An 18,641-nucleotide genomic window follows, 5' to 3' on the forward strand; every position below is an offset into this window, starting at 1 on the left:
GTCAAATAATAATAATATTTCATTAAAATGTATTTAAAAGATATTTTGAACTTTATATAAGGCTTATTGTCAGGTCAAAGTATTGTCATATCTACATTCTCATAAAATTTGTAAAAAAATGGTTTTGGAGTAATGTCCCTGATGTCAGGTAAGAAAGGGAATTCAGAAAGTGAAATAGTGGGAAATGGACCATATCACCAGGAAAACTTTGTATATAAAGGAAACAGTTGGTATTAACGCATTCACCCCTGAAATTTTATGATGAACTATTCCAACCTTTGAATTGGAAGAGTTCAAATGTGTCTTCAGGGGTGAATGAGTTAATGGTATCAAAGAAATTCCAAACCAAAATATTTTTAGAAAGGTATTTTTTATTATGACTTATTAAATCCAATAATGTGTGAAATGATGCCAACAACAAAAGGTGACCAACATGATTTAGCTAAGTCGTTTATTTTTCATTTCAGTGGGCCGAGTATATTTTGAGTATGTCTTGATATAAAAAAAAAATTCAGACCCAAATGTTTGTAGAAACCTATTCGGTTAATCTGTCATTAGGCCACAGATGTTTTGAATGTGATTTACTTTAGAAATTAGAAGTTTTTCTGTATATAAGGCAGACCTTATAAACACACAGCAGTAGGAGAGTAAATGTTTTCATGTCTTCACTGTAAATTTGAAATTTGATCGGTGTTTTTTTGTTTCTGACTGAAATAGAGATGTTTGTGTGTATATACACAGTAGTTGTGTTGGCAGTGTGTACAGAATACAGGCCTTAGTCTTGTTAGACACATGGTGAACCTGACACTTGTAAAACAGGCCTTTTTTCAATTCAGCTGTCTGGTGAGGGTTTAAATGTATTTAAGTTGTTTCGGTATGCAGTGGGAGATAGCTGTCCATGATTAATGTGTTTTACATGAGCAAAGCGAACAGAAACATTCATATTTATTGTAAGTGATTTATGATTACATTGCCCACATAAAAAAAAGTAAAAGTAAAAAACACATCATCAATTGTTTTGCAAATTTATTCTCATTGGTTTATGTAACTTGGGGGTTTGTCTAGCTGAAAGAAAATGTAAAAAAATATGTGGGAAAAAATTAACATTCATTGTTTAGAAAAAAAATGCAAATTGTTCATGGCACATACTTATGTAGTACATAATTTGTAAAGCATTTTGATGAATCAGATTTGACGATCAGTCTCCACAGTATGCTTGACATGCCAGCTGTAATAGTTGTGGCAGTGCTGAGTAGCAGCTATGTATATAACATGCTTTGGTTGGAAGGATAAATGTGTTGTTGTGTCAATAATTCTAGATGTAGTGCCTCTCTATTCAGCCAAGTAATGAACTCTAGAACCCAGACTATTTACACTCAAGCCCTGTGTGGCTGGAGCAGAATAGAGGAAATTGCAATACTTTTATCATGTAATTTGATTAAAAAAGTCTTAAAAACAAGTTGAAGTAAAGCAAGTTCAGTACCTTATGTAAATGTTGATATTACAAGGTAGGTCTATAAGAAATGGAGAAAATATTTAATGAGCATAAATCAATATGTAATAGCGCATGCAACAAGTTAAAACATTTTTTTACATTGCCATAAAATGCTAAACAAACCTAGTTCTCTGGCAACAAGGATTGCAGTAAGCGCAGTCAGATCATGTTTTAAATCTCCATACAATTTCCATAACATAGATGCACAGATAAACAGCCTCACACAGATGAAATATTCCACAATTAACACTAGCAAGGCAGTCATTGATTTCCACCCAGCCCCCTCTCATCTGGTGTAACCTTATGTGTAGTGTGTGCTGGCCTCCCAATGATGTATATATATATATATATGTCTGATGGAGATGGCAGTAATCAATACCCTGTTATAACCACACACTGTAGGCTGGTGTATACACACTGCTCCTACACACAGACAGACCAGCCCTTTAACTGGCCAGGGCTCAGCTGTACAGTGGTGATTACAACTGTCAGTTACCTTGTAAGAGATTACCGCTGATAGTCATATACACAGGAGTGCTGTATTGATGTCATCTCACAGGATTTACTGCTTCAAGCCTTTGTACAAGCCGAGTCCATTTGTTCATTCTGTCCCCATAGCTAAATAACCTTAAGTTCACCATGTAATTCATCAAAATGATTATACTACATACAGGTCCAGACCAGATGTCCCAAATCAGAAGAGTAGGTCTGGTACTTTTCATAAGACCACTAATTATGAGGGTCCATGACATGACAAAATATACATGTAGAATAGGTCAGTTGACCTGCAGTGGAACAAGGGTATGATGAAACATGACTTCAAGTCTGGAAGTCTAATATGTGGCAAAGTCATTGGTTCCAAAGCAACACTAAAAAGGGTCCAAGGAAAAACAAATTTCATTGGTCCAAGATAAGGTCATTAACCCATTGAAAGGTCAAGCAAGATCAGTTTGGTCCAGTGAAAATCATACGTCAAATGCAAGGTCATAGGTCCAAAATTGATCATTGTGATACAAAGCAAGGTCATGAACCAAATGGAAATGCTTTAAAATGATATCACTTTGGTCCAATGGAAAGTTATTTTACAACCAAAGGTCACTGTTTAAATGCAAGGTCATTGGTCTGATAAAGGTCGTTGGTGTAAAGCAAGGTCATTGCTCTAGTGAAAGGTCACTGGTTCAAAGAAAGGTCATTGATCCATTGAAAGGTAACTGGCGTAAAGCAAGGTCATTGATCAAGTGGAAGGTCATTGGTGCAAAGTAAGCATTACTCCAATGAAAGATTGATTGCCTAAAGCAAGGTCAACAGTTCAATCACAGGTCAAGGTTTCAAAGCAAGGTCATTAGTCCAGTGACAAGTTAAATATTCCATGAAAGAATATTTATCTAGCAGACGGTCATCAGTATCAAGCGAGGGGATTGTTTCAGCTGAATGTTTATTGTTCAAGGCAAGGTCAATGAAACATTGCAGTGTTTGAACAAAAGATCATTAGATCAAAGCTAGGTCAATGTTCATGTGGAAGGTCAATGTATAAAAGCAGGGAAACATTCCAACAGAAAGGTCAATGGTGAAAAAAGTCTCTTGTGGGGAAAAAACCCCCAATCTATTCTATGGTTTAAGTTCCAGATGGTGGTCAAATGACATGTTGTTGGTAAAAACAAGGTGATTGGTTCAGTGAAAGGTCAGTGGTCAGAATCAAGGTCAACATTTCAAATGACATTAAATGACATGCAATGTTAGTGATCAATATCTGTGTGACAGTGACAGAGTCCTTATGGTTTGTGTACATACTGCTGCCTGCTACCTCACATGATCCGTCTGTAGCGGTATGTGTTAGAGAGTTAGGGTTGTTGGGTTTATCTACTGTGGATGTTGATCCTGCTACCTCACATGATCCGTCTGTAGCGGTATGTGTTAGAGAATTAGGCTTGTTGGGTTTATCTACTGTGGATGTTGATCCTGCTACTTCACATGATCCGTCTGTAGCGGTATGTGTTAGTAGAGAGTTAGGGTTGTTGGGGTTATCTACGGTGGATGTTGATCCTGCTACCTCACATGATCCCTCTGTAGCGGTATGTGTTAGAGAGTTAGGGTTGTTGGCTTTATCTACTGTGGATGTTGATCCTGCTACCTCACAAGATCCGTCTGTAGCGGTATGTGTTAGAGAGTTAGGGTTGTTGGCTTTATCTACTGTGGATGTTGATCCTGCTACCTCACAAGATCCGTCTGTAGCGGTATGTGTTAGAGAGTTAGGGGTGTTGGGTTTATCTACGGTGGATGTTCATCCTGCTACCTCACATGGTCCGTCTGTAGCGGTATGTGTTAGAGAATTAGGCTTGTTGGGTTTATCTACTGTGGATGTTGATCCTGCTCCCTCACATGATCCGTCTGTAGCGGTATGTGTTAGTAGAGAGTTAGGGTTGTTGGGGTTATCTACGGTGGATGTTGATCCTGCTACCTCACACGATCCGTCTGTAGCGGTATGTGTTAGAGAGTTAGGGGTGTTGGGTTTATCTACTGTGGATGTTGATCCTGCTCCCTCACATGATCCGTCTGTAGCGGTATGTGTTAGAGAGTTAGGGTTGTTGGGTTTATCTACGGTGGATGTTGTTCCTCCACTTGCCTGTTAATCATGATGATACAGCCACTTTGTCCAGTGTATTTCCTCCCTTGTCAGACTTAACGTTAAATATTTTCCTTATCTGTCAGCCTGGAGATGGTTTTAATCTGTAGGGTAGATCACAATTGTCACAGGTGGAAAATAAAGCGAGGTGTTTAGCCTGCTGGACAGGTATTCACTGGGACTGGGGGGATTGTTGAGAGGTTGTTTGGTCTCGGCCCAGACTCAAGTTTACAACCAACATAGTAATCTTGGCACTTAGCAAATCTAACTTCATATCCGTGGTCACATCAGTAAAGACCCTGATAGCTTAGCCTCAGTCTATCAGGCTGTAACACAGAAAGCCTACTAACAATCTCCCAGGCTGTCTTTCACACTAAGCTAACTTCACAGCCGTGGTCACATCAGTAGAGGCCCTGATAGCTTAGCCTCAGTCTACCAGGCTGTAACCCAGAAAGCCTACTAACAATCTCCCAGGCTGTCCTTCACACTAATCTAACTTCACAGCCATGGTCACATCAGTAGAGACCCTGATAGCTTAGCCTCAGTCTATCAGGCTGTAACACAGAAAGCCTACTAACAATCTCCCAGGCTGTCTTTCGCACTGTAATATACAGTTGTACAGAAATTACCTACAGCTTATATTTCGATTTATACAATTTGCCTATTTGTGCTGTAAATCAAGTTACATTGCGGGTATAATGTCTGAGTTGCCACATGAAAAATCAGGTTTCCTGTGGGCCAGTCAACATCCAACTTTGTAAACGACTTCCTTGCTAAAAGTATCTTCATGTTGAAAGGTCAAGGTCACTTGCTATAAATAGAAAATCATTTTTAACACAACATGTTGACCTTTATTCAGGGTTTTTTCTGACATGGCATTACATTTACTTTTAAGGTGACATTTCCGCATAAACTGTTTCAGATTTAGCTGAAATGAATTTATGTATATTTTTACAGTATTTACAGATAATTCTGAACATCCAACAAACAAGCTCCCTGATATAAATAATCAGGATTGCTTTACGCATCAGAAGTTTTAGGTCACCTACATGTATTTCTGTACTTGTAGCTAGTCTCTTAAAGTCAGTAAAAGGTCTTGCAGGACTTCTTGTCTAAAACCACATGATCAGATTTCTTGTCAAGGTCATTTTTACTCAATAGAAAATTAGTTTAAGCAAAAGACCTTCATCACCCTTTAGACCATTTCATTCCAAATTTCACAGAACTTCCTTTCTCAAGAAGTTACTTAGGATATTGTAGATAAAAGGGAAGCGGTTCAAATAGAAAATGGGACTTGTGGTTTTTCACCAGGAATTTGACTCGGAATTCCCCTACATTTGTCTTACTTACGGGTCAAATTCAAATAATCAAATAGAACAGTTAATAATAGGGCATTTTAGGCTACTTATGTAAGTACTTCGTTAGGCTACTTATGTAAGTACTTTGTTAGGCTACTTTTGTAAGTACTTTGTTAGGCTACTTTGTAAGTACTTTGTTAGGCCACTTTTGTAAGTACTTTGTTGGGCTACTTTTGTAAGTACTTCGTTAGACTACTTATGTAATTTCTTCATTAGGCTACTTATGTAAGTACTTTGTTAGACTACTTATGTAATTTCTTCATTAGGCTACTTATGTAAGTACTTTGTTAGGCTACTTTTGTAAGTACTTTGTTAGGCTACTTTGTAAGTACTTTGTTAGGCCACTTTTGTAAGTACTTTGTTGGGCTACTTTTGTAAGTACTTCGTTAGACTACTTATGTAATTTCTTCATTAGGCTACTTATGTAAGTACTTTGTTAGACTACTTATGTAATTTCTTCATTAGGCTACTTATGTAAGTACTTTGTTAGGCTACTTTTGTAAGTACTTTGTTAGGCTACTTTGTAAGTACTTTGTTAGGCCACTTTTGTAAGTACTTCGTTAGGCTACTTTTGTAAGTACTTTGTTAGGCTACTTTTGTAAGTACTTTGTTAGGCTACCATTGTAAGTACTTTCAGACATGTTTAGATGTCACCAGTTGTTTCATTGAAAACCTGCTGTGTTTGAAATCAACTTGTACACCACAGCATGGCTTTTATTACCCAGTGGATGTTGTTATCACACATAGCTAAATCGATTTCGACCTTTGTATTCTAACTGATGCGACATTTAAACATCCAATGTGTACTGTGTGAGATTCTACATACTTCGTTGGTTTTGACAGAGGATGCATGAAATAATTATGTAAAATAGCTTTTGTCTCTATGTCAGAACTGACACTCTAGGATAACTGGTTGTTAGGCTAGAGATTAAGGTTAATGTTTGTTAACAAAATGAAGATCTATCGACCATTAAATTAATGTTTAGTGTAGATTGTTGGGGGCCTTGAATACATTACATTAATGTTTAGTGTAGATTGTTGGGGGCCTTGAATACATTACATTAAGGTTTAGTGTAGATTGTTGGGGGCCTTGAATACATTACATTAATGTTTAGTGTAGATTTCCTTGAAAACATTGATAAATGAAGCTCCGGGATTTTGAAAGTGAAAGAAAAATGTATTCCTCATCACTTCCTCGTCCTTTTAAGCTGCCTTCTGATATCTTCAGTTTATTTGTGCTGAAGGACCTTTAAAAGAGCCTACTCATGTATCCAATGTTATTTTTATGTCGTAATGCCACTGTAACATTGACCTTGCAAGGTCAAAGGTCAAATAAGTGCAAAATTTTCAGCAACATTTAGTCAGGTTCTTAACTTTTAAAGCGTTAAAAATGTCATGAAGAAACTTGCAGTATACCTGCACATCCAGAGATGATGTGATGTGCTATGCACTGTCATTAGGTCACTGTGACCTAAACCACATGGTCAGAGGTCAAATAAACAAAAACTTTTCAGTAACATTTAGCCATGAACCATTAAAAATATCTTAATGAATCTTGCAGTATACCTGTAATGAATCTTGCAGTATACATGTAATGAATCTTGCAGTATACCTGTATCACCCAGAGATGATGTGCAGTGCACTATCGTAAGGATGCTTTGACCTTGATATCGAGGTCAAAGGTCAAATAATGAAGTGTACACTTTTCAGTTATAACTTGTATGGTAAGTTGACTTTCCACATCATAACCTTCTAATTGCATTTATTCATGTATGCAATTTATAAATTATATGTAGACATATATGTATTTAAGAAAATTGTTGATAACTGGTTACTTGACTTAATTAGTGTATTTATATTTTGCATGGGAAGGGGAGAGAATGCTGGCAAATAAGGGGAGTCTTATGTTTTTGTTCACATAAAAAAAGTTTAAATCTTGATTTTTTTTCGCTGCACATCTTTTAATGAATCACACTTGTGTTCAGTTTATTGAAAATAATTCCTTGTACCTACCAAATAAATTATCTGACTCACAATCGTCAACAAAATTTTAGCTCTGCACTAAAAAAGGTTGGGGAAAGATTTAATGTTTTGGCTTGATTTGATCTGTCGATTGTGGCCACCTTCTAGCCCTGGATTTTTTTTTTATTATTATTAATCATTTAAGAAAACCTTCTGGCTTAAAGTAAAACTATCGGGTGTGTTATAATGAAGTTTTCTATTGGTTTAATACCAGTGATTCCTGGTGATTACATTGTTATATTAATGTTTCGAAGTGAAGTGTTATTTCAAAATAATTGCATTTTGCTTGTTGAAGTATAAATCATTCAATTAGGATTGTTGGGTTGATAATGAACTTGTATTGAATGTAATTACCATGTACAGAACCAGGGCCCTAATGGTGAATTACACAGAATTACTGTCTCAACCCTCCAAAGCTTTGTTAGCATACAGGACCAGGGCCTTAGTGGGTATAAAAATGTACAGGACCAGGGCCCTAATGGTGAATTACACAGAACTACTGTCTAAACCCTCCAAAGCTTTGTTAGCATACAGGACCAGGGCCTTAGTGGGTATAAAAATGTACAGGACCAGGGCCCTTATGGTGAATTACACAGAATTACTGTCTCAACCCTCCAAAGCTTTGTTAGCATAAAGGACCAGGGCCTTAGTGGGTATAAAAATGTACTGAACCAGGGCCCTAATGGTGAATTACACAGAACTACTGTCTAAACCCACCAAAGCTTTGTTAGCGTACAGGACCACAGCCTTACTGGCACTAAAAATGTACAGGATTAGGGCCTTAGTGGTAAGTTACACAGAATAACTTAACATCATCACAATGCACACAAGCAGGGCCTGAATGGTAAATTACATCGAAATTACTGTAGACAGCGCCACAATGTACATGAGTAGGGCCTTATAGATAATTACACAGAATTACTACAGATAACATCAAAATTTGCATGAGAAAGTTCTTTTCAGAGAATTACACAAGGCCTTGGTTTAAATTACATAGAATTACACAGACATCATCAATGTACATAAGTAGGGCCTTGGTAGAGAATTACACAGAATTACTGTCACAGTGTACATAGGTAGGGCCTTGGATTAGAGGTAGATTACACAGATACACTTTAGACAGTGTACATGAGTAGGGCCTTGTTGGTGAATTACACAGAATAACTCACCATGTACATGAGAAGGGCCTTGTAAGTGAATTACACAGAATTACTGTCACATTGAACATAAGTAGGGCCTTGATGATGGTACACCAATTGGGCCTTAGTGGTAAATGGTTGCAAAGAATCTCTACCACATTTAACTCATTTAGTAAAATTCACTGTTTGAAACAACTGAAATCGGTACATGATGGAAATATAAAAATACTGTTTATTTAGAATAAATCTTAGTAAAATATATTAGCCCTGGTGTATTAACACTGTTTCTAATGTGTTCAGTACCAGATAAGCTAGCACCAATTTGAATTACTGCCGCTAGATTGTAATTAGGTAGCTGATTTTATAACTTTCCTTTGTTGTACTTGATGAGAACATCAGCTGATCAAGGCCATCTTTATGGCACCAGATGTGTCATGATATATTAATGCAATCTGGAGCTGTAGCTGCTGCCTAGGCTACTTTAGCTATGTAACCCGACCCAGTCTGCTTCTCTGGCACTTGGGGCAAGGTGTATTCTGGCCACACTGTCTAGTGCATGTTGATTGCATGCTCCTAAAACACAAGCTAACGAGACATTTAAGACCCATCTGTTCTCCAGTTGCCTGCACGTAGGCCTGTGATTGACAGTGGCGACATTTTTATGTTTTTTTGATTTTAGTGTTTGGATATTTGTACTTTGTTTAGTGGTAATCTGCAGATATTAGATAGTACTGTTATTAATGTTTTATTGTGCTGTTAAACAATATATCAAAAGATAAAATATAAACAATATATCAAAATATATAATAGAAACGATTTGTCAAAATAGAAACAATTTGTCTAATTATATAACATAAATAACGTATCAACATATAAAATACACAAATAAGAGCCCCGGCCTAACATTGTACAAGTATAGTATCTGGAGTGGCATCACAAGACTCAATTGAATCCAAACACCAAGGGCCTCATTTAATTGTATCATTGGCCGTGTTTTATACAATTCATTGAGGTGATATTTATATGCCAAGTGAAGACATTGATTGGTAGTAATTGGATTTGAGGGTATCTGCCCGGTCTCCTTACACTGGAATGACCCTGGTCAGTCGGTACAATGTAGGACATCTGCTGGGAAGGTGGACCAGACCACATAAAACATCCCCTTTATAGGGTCACTGGTGACCAGCGGTGTAGTACAGGTCAGGGATTCATTCTGAGGTTTTGTGGCTGTGTTGTACCAGCCCCCTGACAGATAGCCCTATAAAACCACACGTCTGGACAGTCCTCAATGTCCAGTTACTCTCATTGTGTTGTAGATCAGGACTCAATCCAAAGGTCAAGGTCATTGAACAAATACAATACAAGGCCACACAAACTGATATAAGGATGTATTACTACATTTGCCAAGACTAGGCCAACTTAGTGTAAGTAACTAGGGTAAGCTCCTTGTAAAATTAGGGTAATATAGTTTTACATAAAGAATTGAAACTGTATTAAAGACCGGGATTCGGTATCAAGGCAAACCACCGGCTACCTAATCTCTACACAAAATTTCTGTGACAGGTCAGCAGCCAAACTCAGTTTGTGTGAGAAGAGGTCCTGCTCTGTACAGTTATGTGCAACATGATATGTCTCATGATAATTGTGAATTGACTGTGTGTGTTTACATTTACAAGCTGTAAATATATTTCACTGTATGTGTCAGGAAAAACATGAACACTTTTAGTTAGATTTTTCATAGAATATCAGTTATAGGTTAAAATATGAATGCAACTGTAGATGAATTTAGTGTCATAGAATATCAGTTATAGGTTAAAATATGAATGCAACTGTAGATGAATTCAGTGTCCTACCATCTGATTGTTAACCTACTGTTTACCAGGAACCTTCGGCTGCTGCTGTTTAATGTTCGCCTTTTTCGCCCTCCGCTATGAGGATGAACTTATCATTACAGAGAATATAAGTAAACAACATAATAAACCTAGTAATTAAATATGTAGTAACACTGGGCAAACATTGATTTCATGGGTGAAAAGAGAAACTTTGACTGGGCGAAATTTTCCAGTATATTATACAGTATTTTAATATTGAAATTTATCCCAATCCCTTCCCATCCTTCCCCTGCCATTGTTATGTTGGGTATTTGGTCCCATATTTCCAAGGTTCTAAACAACCAACCAGTCGTATTATGTGAAAAGCCGCCATGCATTGTAATGAAGTGGAGGAAGAAGCCACACAATGCTCAATAAAACAGGAGATTTGCTGCACAGATGGCTGTTCTCGTTCTGTGTACCAAACAAGGAGGGCCTGTAAGTGGGCATGTGCCTCAAGGCCCCAGAGCTACATTTAGCTTTATTAACTCCTAAAATCAATTCAAGAGACACAATTAACCTTTGACCTTTCAATCTTTTGTGCTGCAAATTCTCCTTCCAATACAAACCTTGGAGGTCTGTGGGGGCAAGTGACCTGGTAATGATTCAACTGGAAAAAAAAGATTTAATCAATTCCTGTCTGTGTAAAATGGCCTTGCTGCTGGTTTTAACAATTTGATGACACTGTATCTCTGTTGTAATGACTTTCAATCTGTATTCTGTCTCCAGGGCTGTGTTTGAATGTGTATCAATGCTGTTGTGTTCTGATATAAGGATGTAAGACTGTGTGTATGAGATCAATACTGTATAGTTACGGTGTTGCTGTTAAAACATAACTCATGTCAATATTTGTAACTAAAGCAAAACTTTCTTTCCAACTACATTTAAATTTTGCTGTTTTCACATTGCTTTCCTTTTGTATGGTAAAAATAAGCTGCTGTTCTTTTCTTTTCCACCCTAACCAATTCATTGATATAAGACTCCCCATGCTACTTTTATATTACCCAGGAATAAAATTGTCCATGTTGTTTTACTTTTACATTGGAAGGAAAATGTTTATACTGCTTTTCCGGCTGCAGTGGCCAAGTGGCTAAGGCGTCGGACCGTACACGATCCATAGCCTTCCATTAGTAGGTCGCGGGTTCGAGACCTACCTGGGGTGGTGGCTAAGGCGTCGGACCGTACACGATCCATAGCCTTCCATTAGTAGGTCACGGGTTCAGACCTACCTCGGGTGGTGGCTAAGGCATTGGACCGTACACGATCCATAGCCTTCCATTAGTAGGTCACGGGTTCGAGACCTACCTCGGGTGGTGGCTAAGGCGTCTGACCGTACACGATCCATAGCCTTCCATTAGTAGGTCACGGGTTCGAGACTTACCTGGGGTGGTGGCTAAGGCTTCGGACCATACACAATCCATAGCCTTCCATTACTAGGTCACGGGTTCGAGACCTACCTGGGGTGGTGGCTAAGGTGTCAGACCATACACGATCCATAGCCTTCCATTACTAGGTCACGGGTTCGAGACCTACCTGGGGTGGTGGCTAAGGCGTCGGACCGTACACGATGCATAGCCTTCCATTAGTAGGTCACGGGTTCGAGACCTACCTGGGGTGGTGCCTAGGTGTTTCTCTGGGTACTTCAGTTTCATCCACCACTTCAAACTGGCTCATTCTTCAGTGATGAGCTGTTAATAGGACGTAAACTACAAATAAACCAACCTATTAAACTACTTTCCTACCAAAGTTACTCTTCTGTCACATTGGAATATATGGTGATGTGATGTTTTTTGGACATATTTGATTGTGAATTCCTACCGCAGGGGTGTATTATTCTTGAAGCCTGGGATGGGAGCTAGCAGATTTTATTTACTATAAAAATGGAGGTTGGGCTAGTAGAATATTTTAAGTTCTGCCTGTGGGTTAGTATTTTAGATTTGAAATTGTACATTTCTGCACTATTGTTTACTTAAGTCTATTTATGTGTTTTATATTGATATGAATACATTTAATATGCTTTTTATCTCATCGTTTATTTCATTATTTCAGAATGCTGTGAAGAACTCTATTAACCTCAATGACAAGACAGACTTGTGCAACTCACAGAATAAAGAACGGGATAAAGAGAAAAATAATCGTGTGAAGAAGAAACGAGAGAAAAAATCACAGGTATGTGACAAGTTTACCTCGGGTGTCGGTAGAAGTATATTTTTCTGTTTGTACACATCATCATGTTTTATCTTCCAGAAAGAATTACAAGGAATATACCTTCACAAGGTTGTGCCTCATTGATATTGATTGTTGTTTTAAAAAAAGAAAACTTTTTTTTGGAGGGATTAATAAATGTCATCAATGATATGGACAAGATGGATGCAGAAAAAAGGAAGAGAAGAACAATTTCTCTGATGAAGTCTCAGTTGCTGTGTCAGAACTACAAAGTTTCTGCTGAAGATGAAGCCCCATTTCTATTTCTCTGTTAGAGCTTCAATTTGTCTTTGTATTTCTGTATTTATCTTTAATTCACTACTTAAATCTTAAAATGGGCCTCCTTATATAAAAGTATTTCAGGCACTTGAATTGGTGTTTGGTAAAACAGGGCTGCTGACAAGCACTTGTGGGAAAATAGGTTTGTTGATAAGTATTGCCCCTTCAGCCTGTGTGTAAAGCATAAACACTCGTTAGAGACGGCCATTGCTAGTGCTGGTTTTTTGGTTAGGACACATATATCATTTTGTGTGTACAAGTGCATGAGTCGCTAACAGCAGTAAAAGTACAAACAACACCAACCTACGTCTACTGTTATGTAAAAGTACAAACAACACCAACCTACGTCTACTGTTATGTAAAAGTACAAACAACACCAACCTACGTCTACTGTTATGTAAAAGTACAAACAACACCAACCTACGTCTACTGTTATGTAAAAGTACAAACAACACCAACCTACGTCTACTGTTATGTAAAAGTACAAACAACACCAACCTACGTCTACTGTTATGTAAAAGTACAAACAACACCAACCTACGTCTACTGTTATGTAAAAGTACAAACAACACCAACCTACGTCTACTGTTATGTAAAAGTACAAACAACACCAACCTACGTCTACTGTTATGTAAAAGTACAAACAACACCAACCTACGTCTACTGTTATGTAAAAGTACAAACAACACCAACCTACGTCTACTGTTATGTAAAAGTACAAACAACACCAACCTACGTCTACTGTTATGTAAAAGTACAAACAACACCAACCTACGTCTACTGTTATGTAAAAGTACAAACAACACCAACCTACGTCTACTGTTATGTAAAAGTACAAACAACACCAACCTACGTCTACTGTTATGTAAAAGTACAAACAACACCAACCTACGTCTACTGTTATGTAAAAGTACAAACAACACCAACCTACGTCTACTGTTATGTAAAAGTACAAACAACACCAACCTACGTCTACTGTTATGTAAAAGTACAAACAACACCAACCTACGTCTACTGTTATGTAAAAGTACAAACAACACCAACCTACGTCTACTGTTATGTAAAAGTACAAACAACACCAACCTACGTCTACTGTTATGTAAAAGTACAAACAACACCAACCTACGTCTACTGTTATGTAAAAGTACAAACAACACCAACCTACGTCTACTGTTATGTAAAAGTACAAACAACACCAACCTACGTCTACTGTTATGTAAAAGTACAAACAACACCAACCTACGTCTACTGTTATGTAAAAGTACAAACAACACCAACCTACGTCTACTGTTATGTAAAAGTACAAACAACACCAACCTACGTCTACTGTTATGTAAAAGTACAAACAACACCAACCTACGTCTACTGTTATGTAAAAGTACAAACAACACCAACCTACGTCTACTGTTATGTAAAAGTACAAACAACACCAACCTACGTCTACTGTTATGTAAAAGTACAAACAACACCAACCTACGTCTACTGTTATGTAAAAGTACAAACAACACCAACCTACGTCTACTGTTATGTAAAAGTACAAACAACACCAACCTACGTCTACTGTTATGTAAAAGTACAAACAACACCAACCTACGTCTACTGTTATGTAAAAGTACAAACAACACCAACCTACGTCTACTGTTATGTAAAAGTACAAACAACACCAACCTACGTCTACTGTTATGTAAAAGTACAAACAACACCAACCTACGTCTACTGTTATGTAAAAGTACAAACAACACCAACCTATGTCTACTGTTATGTAAAAGTACAAACAACACCAACCTACGTCTACTGTTATGTAAAAGTATAAACAACAACAAACACCCCTGTTATTATTATGTTTTAAGTACAAATCATTAACCTATGTCTGTTTTTATGTAAAAGTACAAATAAATAGAAACAAAATTAACCCCTGTTATATTAAAGACAATTAACACCCATGTTATTATGTAAGATCACAAACAATAAACACCCCGTTATTATGTTAAAGTGTAAACAACAAATGCCACTTTGAACAAGCAACCCCTACCTATGTATGTAAATCTTCAAGCAACATGTCTGTTGTTAAAAGTACAAAAAACAAACACCGCCATTTAAGTATGAACAACAAATACCTCGTATTATATAAAGTACAAAACCTAACTCCATCATTTATCATGTAAAAGTACAAACAACATCTACTTACATGTGTTATTATATAATAAAGACATCGCTCTACAACTAATTGCTGGCTTTGTCTTTAAAAGTTCATATCTGCCATTCACATATCTAATTACAGCACAATGCATTCTGTCGGAGAGATTTGACAACGACAACCTGCCTATTACCGTAACACAATTCTCCTACAGACAACACACTTCAAATACTCTGAATGTCGATTTCCCGTTTTGCTTCATGTTTTTTTTATCGCCAAGTGTTGCAACACTGTTCAAGTTTCAAAAATGAGTTTTATGTTCCTCTTGGCATTTTTATTTTCAAGAATTGCAACTGTTTTCAAGTGCAGTAAGCCAAATGAATGATCACAGAGGCCTACTTGTGCTGTTAGACCCGACATGCCAGTAGGTAGTGCAGAGTAACGTTGTTATGACAGGAAACCGCTGCTACCTGCTTAACTGCTTCTGCTGTAGCTCATATCTCTCGTGTGATTGGCTAATTATTAACAATCAATCGTCACAGCAAGTGCGTAGATTCCGTATGATATGACAAAGGAACTTCAACAGATAAATTTTAGTTCTAATGCAGCAATACATCTTCATCAGATACTGTTTCTTATACAGAATTACGAAGACACTGCATACAGATTTTAATTCTCGTAGAGAAATTTAATTTGATGGCACTATACCATATAAATTATAGTTTCTACCATAAGAATTTCCACTTTCTATGATAGACTAATAGTTACTGATAAGTTATACAGAAAAGTGCAGCAATTACTGGCTTTGTATATAGGCATTTGTATCCTCTGAACATTTTGTAAAAGAGGCCACCTCATAAATGTATCCCTGATTTCAAACCTCACAATGCTGAATCATCATTACTTCAAAATTGTTTATTGCTGACACCAGTCTACCATGCATTCAAACTTCCATTGTACCTTAATTTCAAACATTTGTCCCACCATGATTTCAAACTTATATTATACCATGATTTCAAACTTCCACTGTGCCGTGGTTTCAAACTTCCTCAGAACCTTGAATAATGTTCTATCCCACACAACTCGTGCAACCTTACAATACTTCTACAGACAACCTAAAAGTACTCCCAGACAATGATTCACCTCTGAGGACTAGGATCTCGTATATATTGTGTGTTTTTGCTGGTTGTTGGTACAGTAAATGAGACATAGAATTGTAAGGCAAATGTTTTTCTGCAGTCACTATACTTATGGTTAGTGATGTCAGGGGCCTGCTTGTCTTGTTTTACAACTAAAACACTGCCCTTAAGTGCTAGAGAAGACTGGTTTTGATATGAACACACAGACGTTTAAGATGTGGTAAAATAAACTGTTCTTTTGTCAATATTTCAAAAATATTCTCCAGATTCAGAGGTACTACAGTCATTTTCTCCCTCATGGATGGACAGATCCTCAGGGGCTTGAACATTTCAGGACCCCCTAGCTATCCGTTCACCCTTCGGGTGTAAAGTTTGCTGTAGTTTATATAGGGAAATAACACTTTTGGGTATATTTTGCCAATTTTCTGTAGGAAATTATTCTTACTTGGTGAGAATTATCCTTAGAGAAAGATTGTTTCAAATTGTGAAATTGGGATTCCTACCCAAACCCCAGGGGACAGGGCGGGCCCCAAAGGGAAAATTAACCAATATTTCAAAAATCTTCTTCTCCAGACTCGGAGGAACTACCGTCAATTTCAGTGCATGGATAGAAAGATCATCAGGGGCTTTATTTAAATTGTCTATTTCAGGACCCCCGAGCCATCAGTTCTCCCTTGGGGAGGGGTAAAGTTTACTATAGTTTCTATAGGGAAATAATACTTTTGGGTATATTTTATCCATTTTTAGCAGAGAATTATTCAAACTTGGTCAGAATTATCTTTGGTGGATTAGGGTATTACATTGTAAAATTGTGATTCCTGCCCCATCCCCAGGGGCTAGGGCGGGGCAGTTTTGGTCTAATATTTGGATGAGTTGTTTCCCCTTGTTGTAAAGCCTTGGTCTATTATTGAGATGAGTTGTTTCCCCTTCTTGTAAAGCCTTGGTTTATTATTTGGATGAGTTGTTTCCCCTTGTTGTAAAGCCTTGGTCTATTATTGAGATGAACTGTTTCCCCTTGTTTTAAAGCCTTGGTTTATTATTGGGATGAGTTGTTTCCCCTTGTTGTAAAGCCTTGGTTTATTATTGGGATGAGTTGTTTCCCCCTTGTTGTACCTATTCGAAACCTATTTCGAACTTAAAGTCAAGTTCTGCTGGACAGATTGAACTGAAAGTTGGTAGGAATGATCGCCTCATGGTCCTGACAAAGTGTTGTTATTTTTCGGGTCGATCAGAAATCCAATATGGCCGCCACGGCCGCCATTTTGAAAACCTATTTCAAACTTAAAGTCAAGTTCTGCTGGACCGATTGAACTTAAAGTTTGTAGGAATGATCGACTCATGGTCCTGACAAAGTGTTGTTATTTTTCAGGTCAATCATAAATCCAATATGGCCGCCACGGCCACCATTTTGAAAACATATTTCAAACTTAAAGTCAAGTTCTGCTAGGCCGATTGAACTGAAACTTTGTAGGAATGATTGACTCATGGTCCTGACAAAGTGTTGTTATTTTTCAGGTCGATCAGAAATCCAATATGGCCACCACAGCTGCCATTTTGGTAAACTATTTCAAACTTAAAGTAAAGATCTACTTGGCCGATTGAACTGAAACTTTGTAGGAATGATCGAATCATGGTCCTGACAAAGTGTTGTTATTTTTCGGGTCAATCAGAAATACAATTTGGCTGCCATGGCCGCTATTTTGCTACTAAGTTCTAATAGGCCGATCTCACTTAAAATTGGTCTAGGAATGATCAGCTCATGGTCCTGACAAAGTTAAGTTAACATTATACTATTTTTTACTCAAATTGGTACATATTTCAACAACAAAAATAAATATTGAAGGACTCAGGTGACCGTTAAGGCCCATGGGCCTCTTGTTATTGGGATGAGTTGTTTCCCCTTGTTGTAAAACCTTGGTCATATATTGGGATGAGTTGTTTCCCCTTGTTGTAAAGCCTTGGTCTAATATTGGGATGGGCTGTTTTATCTTTCTGTAAAGCTATTGTTTATAATTTGGGGATGAACATATTATGGTGTGTTTCTTGCTATGGGTGATCAAGAATTCAAGGAAGCAGTCTAGTCATCTGACGTGACAGCCTGGGCCACTCCAAATCAATATCCCCTGTTGTCATGGCAGGCAGATTTGTCAAATCCCAACTAACCTGTTTTTTCACACAGGGTTGTGTAGAGGCTGAAGACAGTCGCTGGGCGAGAGAGTATACAGCTTGATTTATCACAGGTTTTTGTGTGGAGTATGCTGTTTTTCCATCTCATGTGGACAATCACAATCTGTTTTTAGGTCACCTGAGCTTTAGCTCAAGTGACCTATTGCTATCCGTTTTCGTCCGTCGTCGTCCGTCGTCCGTCGTCCG

General features: G+C 37.6%; 1 protein-coding gene across 4 annotated transcripts in view; it reads left to right on the forward strand.

Moving 5' to 3' along the window:
- The window catches only part of LOC110458575 (autism susceptibility gene 2 protein-like), a 233,407-nt gene that overhangs the window by 80,700 nt on the left and 134,066 nt on the right, over window positions 1-18,641 (forward strand). For all 4 annotated transcript variants that reach the window (XM_021510334.1, XM_021510335.1, XM_021510336.1 and 1 more), the window contains exon 2: window positions 12,558-12,677. In XM_021510334.1, coding sequence (XP_021366009.1) covers window positions 12,558-12,677 — 120 coding nt within the window. The remainder of the gene's footprint in view (window positions 1-12,557; window positions 12,678-18,641) is intronic.

This window comes from Mizuhopecten yessoensis, unplaced genomic scaffold (assembly GCF_002113885.1).
Source record: "Mizuhopecten yessoensis strain PY_sf001 unplaced genomic scaffold, ASM211388v2 scaffold9651, whole genome shotgun sequence".
NCBI lineage: Eukaryota > Metazoa > Mollusca > Bivalvia > Pectinida > Pectinidae > Mizuhopecten > Mizuhopecten yessoensis.